The sequence below is a fragment of the Brachionichthys hirsutus genome, chromosome 12 (assembly GCF_040956055.1).
Source record: "Brachionichthys hirsutus isolate HB-005 chromosome 12, CSIRO-AGI_Bhir_v1, whole genome shotgun sequence".
Classification (NCBI taxonomy): Eukaryota; Metazoa; Chordata; class Actinopteri; order Lophiiformes; family Brachionichthyidae; genus Brachionichthys; species Brachionichthys hirsutus.
This window is the reverse complement of record NC_090908.1, coordinates 6,074,673-6,085,471: the sequence shown is the minus strand read 5'-3', so window position 1 is coordinate 6,085,471 and position 10,799 is coordinate 6,074,673. Positions and strand designations below refer to the sequence as shown.

At 39.2% G+C, this 10,799-nt stretch overlaps 1 protein-coding gene across 1 annotated transcript; it reads right to left on the bottom strand.

Moving 5' to 3' along the window:
• Positions 1–2,318: 2,318 nt before the first annotated feature.
• slc38a11 (solute carrier family 38 member 11) lies at positions 2,319–6,301 on the bottom strand. The gene is made up of 12 exons (XM_068746640.1): positions 6,290–6,301; positions 6,091–6,202; positions 5,653–5,727; positions 5,428–5,562; positions 5,193–5,258; positions 4,965–5,071; positions 4,803–4,882; positions 4,243–4,313; positions 3,202–3,363; positions 3,006–3,118; positions 2,630–2,761; positions 2,319–2,558 (listed from the first exon to the last, which is right to left on the bottom strand). The coding sequence occupies exons 1-12, from the start codon at positions 6,299–6,301 to the stop codon at positions 2,319–2,321; spliced, it is 1,305 nt and encodes a 434-aa protein (XP_068602741.1).
• Between the last annotated feature and the right edge of the window lie 4,498 nt (positions 6,302–10,799).

Below are 10,799 nucleotides of genomic sequence, written 5' to 3'. Positions count from 1 at the left end.
GTTCAAGTTCGCATCCTGGGCTTGAACACGCAGCAATCCACGCCATGAAAACAAGCACATTTAGTTTGAAACAAAGGGCAAGAAACCGCATCGTTGTTGTTGTTGTTTTGTACTTCCTTTTATTTTAGGCGTTATTTGTCTGCAGCGACATCGTGTGGATGATGGTGGAACAAACGAGATTTGAACCCCTGATGAAAAATAAATACTAATACAAATCGACTGATCACTGATTTCAGTGTTTTAACAGATTAACATCAGTCACAGGATTCTTCTCCTTCTCATCAGTCCTCACTGCTATTACAGCAATATTTTGGCACCAGTAAAAAATAAAACTGGAGTTGTAGTTGATGCTCTGTTCATCTCAAATGAGTTGGGATTAAGGCTCTGCCTGTAAAGTTCTTTCACACCAAATGTATGAAACATTACTTTATGGCTCTGTGCATGGCTACACTGTCATGCTGCCGGGTTGGAAGGCTTTCATCTACAACCATTAATATCTAAACTGATTGCATGGTAGTTTCCCTCCATTTGGATCAGTGAGGCTATGTCCCAAACACAAATCCCAGTTAGTACATAAAGACTGTTTGGGTCATAACTACAGAAGAGTGTTTATATTAATCAATCAGACTATAATGTTTAATAATCTTAATAAGAAAGGACATCTCAGGCCTTTTAATCATGTCTTAAACAGGAGTATTTGTGCAAGTTGGTGGACATCAAGAAAAATTAGTGTTAACAAATGAAATGACTTCAAAGCCTGTCCTCTTGAGGAGTAGGCGTTCATGAGCCCCCAGATTCTGTTGGCAAGTTTTCCCCTCAATTCTTTTCATAACATTTCTTAACAGCAGCGAAAAGTAGAAAGAAAAATCCTTTACATAATAACACTTTTTAATTGCCAGCCCTTCAACCCCTGGTCAAAGAAGAGGCCTTTTTCTGATTTTAAAATGACTGAACAAATTAAAGGGTTGTTCCTGTTCACAGGAACAAGGAAGGGGTGGAAGAAGAGCACACAGTCAGGCTGCATCATCAGCTTCATGTGGGAGAGAATGGCTATCAATAAGTCAGGAATGTGATTCCAAGTCTTGTGGAAAGTTTTAAGAGATAATCTAATGGAGAATCTCAGTCTCTCCAAGTTTTATGCATCATTCCTACATCCGTCTGTCATTGCTGGAGAGGAGGCATGTTTCCACTTAAAATGATCAACACATCTGGCCAGTGAGATAGTAAATTTAGGTGCCCTGTGTTGAAGTGGGTACATTTGGAGTTGGAAGGAGGCCAAAGTGGGCTATCAATTGGGAGCAATTAATGTATTATACATTGGACAGAAAGTCTGTCAGTCAAGGCCACATCCAGTGCATGTCTGTGGGTTCAGCTGGTGATTCCTGACATCTATTACAAGCATCTCTTCTTTTGGGGAATAGCCTTTCTAATCTAGCATTGTCTTGGATTGCATTAGTCTAAACCTAGTACATCTGCACAAGAAATGCACCAAGTGCTGAGTGCTCCTCCACTGATCATCTGAGATTAAATTCAGTTCAATTCAGTTTTATTTGTATAGCGCCAGGTCATTACAAAAAAGTTATTTCAAGGCACTTTCCAGGTAGAGCAGGGAAAGACCTGCTCCTTGAGATCCCAAATTGTCCCACATAAACAAGCACTTTGACAATGGATAAAAGGACACATTTCCTTGTAACAGATAGATTCCAACTCCAACTATGATGCCCAAGTGAACCATTGATGGTTTGGGTTCACAGAGTCAATGACACCACAACTGACTGATATACCAGTAATTTGGTTTGAAATTAAGAGTAAGAAAAACAGTCAATTTCAGATTAGCATCTGGTTAGGAAAATGATTCTGTTTTAAGTGTCCAATTTGGACCAATTTGGCTCTTAAAAAAATTATATTTAGTTGAAATGGAAAAAAAACTCCAAGTCCCTAATGACAGCAGTGCTGCTTGGCTGACCATTGATGGGGCTGGGTCCCAGCCGGGAGGGGTTTTAGGATAGGTGCGAAGATTGAAGCTTTGTGAAAACTACTGGCTATTTTAAAAACGCATTAAATTAATGCTACACATTAGTGACATTTGGGCATTTCTGCTCTCAGGTGGAGTCTAGAATGAAGCCAGTCACGTAAGTCTACAGCACAGCATGACTTCTCTTTATCCTGGGCTTCCTTGGACACAGCTCAGCTTCACCACAAAAATACAAGGGTTTGCCGCACTTTGTCATCATTCAGCCTGAGAGAATCACAATGTCCAAGCATTAATATCCACCATACATCATCAAAACAGAATTTAAACTTGGTGGATGTCTATCTCATACAGGTGGCACAGTGAATGAGGAATTGGCGTCTGCACAGTAGAACATCTCCACACCATGTGAACAGTCTTGAGGGTAGAGGCCGGTTAAGATCAAGCCAGTGACCATGACAAACAAGCCAATTACTATCAAGATGACGGGCATCAGGTGGTCAGCATGGAACAAGCGACTGGTGGAAAGTTTGATGAAGCAAGCAGATGGAATGATGAAGATCAGAGGTGTGGCACTCAGAACGCCCTGGTCAGAGGAAATGAACAGCATTAAATTATAGCACATTCATTAAGCAGATATTTGCATAGGTGACTTACATTTAGTTCCAAAACAACTCCCAGACAGTCGAAGGCCAAAGATATTGCTGTGCAAACTGCAACTATGAGCACCGTTAAAGAAAAATGTTCCACTCGTGACAGATCCCTACTACATATGACATTGGCTAGCACCTGAGAAGGTAAAGAGTATGCAAAAGAGTTGGTCATGCTACACACATGTGAATTTACTTGTGACATTTTGCAAAATATATTCACATGTTGAAAAATGATGTAGATACAGGTCTCTACAACAGACAGTGTAATTTACATTACAGTCCATTTTTTGTTCATTATTTGGCAGATTCAGTTTCTTAAAGACTATATGTACATGGTTTACTGAGACATACAGGCTGGTGTATAAGAAAGAATTACTGACCTCTCGTGTAACAAAACACTCCAGTGGAAATGTGGTTATGATGCTGAGGCCAAAACAGAAGCGCCCAAAGGTAACCATGTCATCATCTCTGCAGTAGTTCTCAAATATGTCTCCTACAAAGTGCAAATGTAAGGTAAAAAAATATTTTCATTGCATTTTAGAAATGTATGAAGTTCAATGCCTCTAATACTGATACCTTGAGTGTAGCCAGTGAAGGTAGTGTACCCAGCCACAGCAAATACAACACTGACGGTTAATGCCGAGCCAACAGAAATGTGGGTGACCCGAGACCAGGTAGCTAGTGTGGGCTTCTCAAGAGAGCCGTAGAGCAGAAAGCTGTTATGGTGGCAGATAAAGGCTGAGGAGACAAACAGGTGCAGTTCGGCTGAAAGACATATTCAATATAAGGTCTGAGCAGACTGCTGAATATATCTCATTTGTAGTTTTTCACTACTTTGTATGACCCATGGGGGGCGCTGCTCAACTGCAGTCCAGATTTGATGGTAATTTGAGCATTTATTCCTTTAAGACTGAGAGTCAGCTAACTCCCTGCCATGGCTTGAGTCACACAGGACTGCATTAAGAGCATGTACAACACAATATGAGCTCATATGTAACAGTAGCAGTAATATATGAGGGCTCTGGATTCAGAGGCACAGTTTGGAAGTAAAGCTGGACTCGAAACGATCCGGAGCGTCCCTCACAGGGTTTGTTTTGAAATGTGACTTTCAAGAAACCTAGTGGAAGGGTTAGCAATGAAGAAAGGAAGAAACCATTAGCGCTTGAATAAGGGGGCAACTGCTTTTCTTTGCACTCCCTTTTCAATTCTGAGATGTGAGTTTATCAGTACATGTACTTAAAGAATTGGACCATTTATACACCAAAAAACCGAGCATTACATTTTGGAGAATATCCTAACAAAGGGCTCAATGTCTGTTTGCTTTTTTCATATCCTAATTTTATTTTGGCCATAAAAATTACACATTTCCGACACATCCATTTTTTTATGTTGCTTGGCTAATTTCATGTACAGACCCAATGCAGTTAATACGGTCAGACATTTCTAATTTGAATTTGGATAAAATTAAACGATTTTGTTTGGGGGTTGATGGAGGTATACAGTCTACCGAGTGCTCTTCTGCTTAGAATGTGTTTGTTATTGCACTTATGTCTGCAATACAGTCTCCCAATGACACTCTGCTAAAAAATATCATCAGTAACATGCAGACAAACTCACCAAAAGACATTATACCAAGAGCTTGAATTGCATTCCACTTTGCAAATACCCATGCTTCCTCTGTAGGGGCTCTAGAGAATGTAATTGGGGAACAGAATACAGAAACAACATTATTTAGCTTGTATTCCAGTGGCAGCATGTTTAAAAAGGAACCCAATGGTTCATAAAAAAGAATAAATTAAAATCGGCAGCACGGTGGCGCAGTGTTGGCGATATTGCCCCACAACAAGAAGGTCACAGGTGAGTTTGAATGTTCTCCCCGTGTCTGTCTCTCCGGGTTCTCCGGCTTCCTCCCAACACCATAAACATGCAACTTTATGTAACAGTGGTGACACTAAATTGTCCATAAGTGTGAGTGTGTGAATGATTGTCTGTCTATATGTGGCCCTGCGATGACCTGGCGGCTTGTCCAGGGTGTACCCCGCCGTTCACCCATTGACTGCTGAGATAGGCCCCAGCACAACCTGCGACCCGGTAACGGACAAAACGGTTCAGAAGATGAATGAATGAATAAATTAAAATCACTGTAGGTTAGAAAAGTCTGATATATTCATTGTTACATTTGGGGTCCCAAAGTAGTTGCTCTGATGGCTGCAATGATGACGATGATAAGTGTCAGTGCCAATGACAGAAAGGACGCCTGGTGAAACACACATGATGTTTTACAAGGCATCTTTACAATTATTAAATCACACTGAAAAATCTGCAACATATAGACATACCTTCCCAAGTTTCCCAATGTTTCTGTAAAGCGAGAGAGGCAACGTGAACACAGCAGTTGAGAGCAAGATCACAAAATGACGCTCTGCAAGTATGTGATCCGGACCAACTGCAAATAACACAGGACATTATATATTAACTCTTCATTTCATTTGTGTAAATTCACCATATAGGTTTACATTATAGAACGTCTTATCATTGCACACATGCTGTTTGTATCATACGCATACCTCCTGGTATTTTCTGAAATACTTTCGTCAGTGTGTCACCAATTGTGATGTTGTAGCTAATCATAGCTGAGGGGGAAAAAAGTGAAGTGTCACTCTATTATTATGTTAATCTGTAGTATTATTCAGGAAACACAAAAAATGTCAGAAATAATAAAAGATAAAAAGCAAAAATAGGACATAATGAATTTAAAAGAATTCTTACAATTAATATTTTTCAACATAAAGTATGACTTACCGATGAAAGGATAAAGGAACTGCAGTCCAGTTAAAATCACAAATCCAGGGAAACCAAATGTGCTTTGCACCAGAGACTGATAGCTGTTTGTACCTGACAGGTTCCCTCCTTTTATCAATACGATTATTGAGTAGTCTGCAAATACATTCAAAGGCCACATTATCAGCTTTTTCTACTGAAAACTTGTATCTATACTTTTCCATAAAGACACTTATTGACACTCACCTGTAACATATGCAGTTATTATCAAAAGAAGAACACCAAAGGGGAGTCCTGCCAGGTTCAATGCATAGGGTAAACCTGGTAAAAATGATACTATATAAATAAACAATTAAGAAAAAATAAGCACCCTAGGTCAAGGACCATATCAGATTTCTTAAAGACAAGCAGAGAATTTGGGCCAACAGGCGCCGGTCATGTGATCCAGAGGTTTTACCACTGCAGGGCTAGAACGGTTTGAAAGCCTCACTTTGTTATGCCAAGATTAAGATCAGAATATTTGACTGAATTAGTTAAGAATAAAGGTCAGTTTGATTCGTTTTAAGTAATAATCCATCTAACTGACTACACATAATTATATATATTATAATTATATATAATTATATTGATTTATTTATTTTTGGTGAGGCCAAATCGTGTTTACATTATTAGGTGAGTGTTTACCTATTATTCCAGATCCTAAAATGGAATTGCTGAAATTAAAAGATGCGGCTATCATTGAGCGTCTTGGCATTCCTTGTGGCGGAACTAACACTGTCCCTTCTTCATTGCTTGACTGTAAAATAACAAAATATGAAACAAACAATAAAAAAGTTCAGTCTGTAATTTGGTGTCCTACCACAACAGCCCCACTTTGACGTACCTGCTGAGCCATTTTGTCGGTCTCGGATTGAGTTCCTCTGCGTCCACGTCTTTTTCGTCTTTTACGATCACATTTCCGCTGTGAGATTTATTTAAATTTGTTAATCTCTTAATTTCACGAAACAAAAGGGTGTTGAAGCATTTCAACAGCGCCCCTTTATAAGCAACATGTCTCTGTTTTTGAGTAAGGCTGGGCAGGAGTTCGGCTGAGCTCCACCCTCTGCATCCAGTTTGTCATTCATTCATGTTCAGAGCCGAACTGTGGCGAGCACGCAGCAAAAGGACCGATACGTGCGTCTCTAAACGGAGAGACATGTACGCAATTTACGCACCACAAATCTAGTGACGCAGATCGAGATAACGCGCATTAATCATCTCATCATCATACCGAGATATACAGAATGTAAACAGGATACATATGTGGCGTTGTGAAAATGCTTTATGGAAATGAATTACGGGTCTCCGCCCAAATCATCAAGTAAAACTGGATTTAACAGCCCAGCCTCTATATTTGTAACAAAAATAACCAACGGCGAGAAATAAATAATATTTCCACTATAATCATAAATCATAGCACCGCATTTTATTCGGGTCTCCTAAAAATCTGTGAATTAGTTTAAGTGTATAAATGTTATAAATTGTGGTGTCATATCTGGCCATTAAAGGCGATGTACATGTACTAAGTCTATTTCTCCGCTAGATGGCGGAAGAGACGCAGTGAATGTCCCGGACCGGCTCACTCGGGCCGGTCACTGATCCATCAACAGGAATAAATCATCCTCAGGCGTTAAAGGAGTCCGTTTTCTCACTGACGACATGTGACTCCGGTTGATTTAACGGATGTTACCGTTAAGGTGTAACACAGCTGACCCTCACCTCTGAGAGAGAGAGAGAGAGAGAGAGAGAGAGAGAGAGAGAGAGAGAGAGAGAGAGCTATTAACTTGCAGCGCAATGTGATGTGGCTTTAGCTTTTAGTTTCTGATTCACGCCCGATTGCACAAATATGTGACCTATTTCCGACAATTACGCTCAACAATATCCACCATCATATTATCTGTGTCCTCACTTACTACACAGGAACATCCGGAAGAACAGTCCAAGAGCTGCTGCACAGAGGGGTGGATGAAACAAACGCAAGCTGTCTCTCAGACCGTGGAAATTACCAAGCCGAACACTTCCACCCACGGACGAGCTGACTTTTAGATAGAGTGTATCCTCCTATCGAGGATGAAAAACTGATGGTGAGTGAACAGATTCTGCTAAACTTTCATAATAGTGTAAAAAAACGAAAAAAACAAGAGTGTTTGAAATAACATCAAAGTCATTTAATTGTCTCAATGATGTCTGAAACGGTTTAACTAAGAGGCTGTGTGATGTTTTATAATATTATCTATCTATCTATCATCTATCTATCGCCTCTGTATTTTACTGTCTATCATATTATTACATGTCATATATTTTTAATGATAATATCTGAGCTCTAATGCCTGTATGGAAAAACTGATTGCAGTTCATATGGAGGAAGAATAGAGTTCATATTTTGTACTACAGTATGTTACAGAAGCTTAATGGGAATGGCAGCAATTATCATCCCACACTCAATCTTTGAAGACATCCTGCTCAGTGATGACCAACATCATTATTAGATTGCTCTCAGTCAGAGATGATGTTGTCTTGTTTGTGCTCTATGTAGCCCGTGCAATGCAGTGTACAGTATAGTATGGTAGCGTTTAAGTAAAAAATGTGCATTTATTCCTGAGACAACTATGTTAACAGCCACTCATCGCCGGTTACTTTGCCAACGCCCTGAATGATCGAGGTCTGATCTGGATCCTGTAGTCTGAGAGGCAGCAGCAGGCATTAGTTGTGAGCACTTTGGAGCTGTGAGTGTGTTGGTCTACTGGGAGCCCACAGATACTGAACTGTGATCACTCTAAAGGTGTGTTTAAATTGAAAGAACCTGGTGTTTCTATCTAACTCTATAATGAGATGCCGATGAGATGAGTTTGCTTCAGTACGTTCTGCTTTATGGGATAATTGGAAATGATTGACCGAGACTCAGCTATGATGTTTCCTGTAATAGACTGCATGCATCCCGGAAGCTAAGTTTAAGATAACAAGTAAAATATTTATTAGTGCATCGCTTTAAAAATCAGCTTCATATTTGTCAGGTCCCACTAGACCCCTCACATTTATACTGAAAGTGTTTGTTACCATGCAGTTCCAGTGGACATCACTTACTGTATTGTGGTTATCAGAGATAAAAACCCATCCTCTCTCAAAGTTCCGGCAAATTAGTCTTTTTATTACAGACATATTATGTCATGGGGCCTTCACTGAAGCCCAGGAAGGAAAGCATCTTTTAACAGTTGGTACAACAGTAAGAAATATTTATATTACAAATAACTCTCAATAACTCAATAAATTTGCAGCATCATGTATAATGTTTAGACAGCCTTTAACAAATGTGAACCTATTTTTTAAGGCCTGTCCCAAAAATTCTAGCTGCAGTCCTTTACGTACCCAAATAAACATTGTGATATGCTTTTTGACAATCTTTATTATTTCATGTGTACTACTACTACTACTTCTACTACTACTAATAATAATAATAATATTCAAGGCCTAGATAGGTGTGACCGTTTTCTCTCAATAAACAATTTCCAGATTTTGGGCTAGCTTGTACAGAATTAAAAATGTATATTCTGTTTACAAAAAAAAATGAAATCATAATTCCATATAAGAGAAATCTTATGATTCTGTCAAAATAACAGACTGAGTATCTCCAGTAGCTCCACCCTTGGTTGCTTCGGTTCTGTTTTGAGCTCCTGAAATAATCTGTCATGATTTATTTTTTCTGAATTAATACAAAATAGTTTGCGGTTAGTGAAATAAAGTTTTGATTCAAGACTAATGTCTAATGTGCATTACTTATATGCTGAGACTCTGTTAATAATATACGTGTGAATCAGGAGGCGAAGATCAGTCATCATTCAAAGCTCATCACAACTGGCCGACACAGTTCATAATGCTGACAGGCTGCAGATAAAAGCAAGTAGGACTATTTGAAGCTTCAAAGTGGCAGCACTATCTGGAGTTGTGTGAAAAGAGCAGATTGACAGGAGGATGCATACCTCTTTAAAGGTTCGTCACTGCAGGCTGACTTTGTTGGGTGAAGATCAGATCAAGGTTAATTTTGTTGTCATCATACAATGCGATAAGTTTACCTTTTTGTTTTGTCTCAATTGTGCCCTTTTTATCGAACGAACAATGGTAACATGGAGCATCTGCTGTCTTTAAATATCAGAGCAACAAAAGAAATTCACGAGTAGCATATATTGTAAACGACATGTACTGTATTGCACTGTTACAAAGGGCTACATACATTGCTGTGTAAACTGTGGGGGTAAGTACACTTTAAACATTCATTAAATATTTCACATACAAAGCCATAGAACATCCGCACCCATTAGTGTGTATAGATGAACCACTTACTGAAACCCAGACAAAGCCTGTAGAATGCATGACTTGTGCTCGACATTAGTCATTCAAAGGAACATGCTAAGCAGTGCGTCTCAGGAAATGTGATCACAAATTATGGAAAACTTTGGAAAACGATGTATTTTTCTAATCATTTTGACTATGTGTGTGAATGAGCGATCAGGCTCCAAGACATTGGCTGATACCAAGACTGGGGAAACTTTTCCATCATCACAGTGACCACAAAATGTTGTAAGATATATTCCCAAAATTTCACAGCTAAACATTATTGGACATATTTAAATACAATTAGTTATTGTTAATTGTACACTGTTTTCCTAGTTGATCAGGTCACTAATTCGCCTCTCTCTTGAACATTTAAGTACTGTAGATATAAAAACCAATGCACCCAGACACAGATTAAAAGCCAGACGCACCTTCTGCTGCTGTTACATTTGCATCATACATGTACAACATAGAGCTGTGGGCAGTTGATTGACCAATGTGTTTGTGATTGATTTCTTGCGTCACCGTGTGTTGAAGTATTCTATTACACTATTACAGTTACATCAGACCCATAGATTCAGTGCAGTCTCTAGCACATTCATATTTAATACTGCACAGGTCTGCCATCACACCAGTCAGTCCTATTAGGAGGATGAATCTTCTGTCTCAGCCCCGAAGGGAAAAGTGGACTTGCTGTATTTTAAGAGAAGGGCAAGAATCACACCTGGTAGTTGATCATTGTCATGTCAAATTATAATTGTATCTACATAAGTGATGTTAGATCTAATTTTACCAGACCTGACAAATTAGCAAGGCTCATTATAGCCTGCCACTTCCTGAGATCATAATCCCATTATATTGGACTAAAGAGAGGAACCACACCCTCCTGTATGTCCCTCCTGCATGCATGAGAAGCAGCTCTTACTGCTAGAAATGATTTAACTTAGTCCTTTGTTTGTCTAAATCTCTCAGGCCTTTCTCTTGCTGGAGGCCAGCTGTTCATTCTGAAGGTACAGAATGAAAAG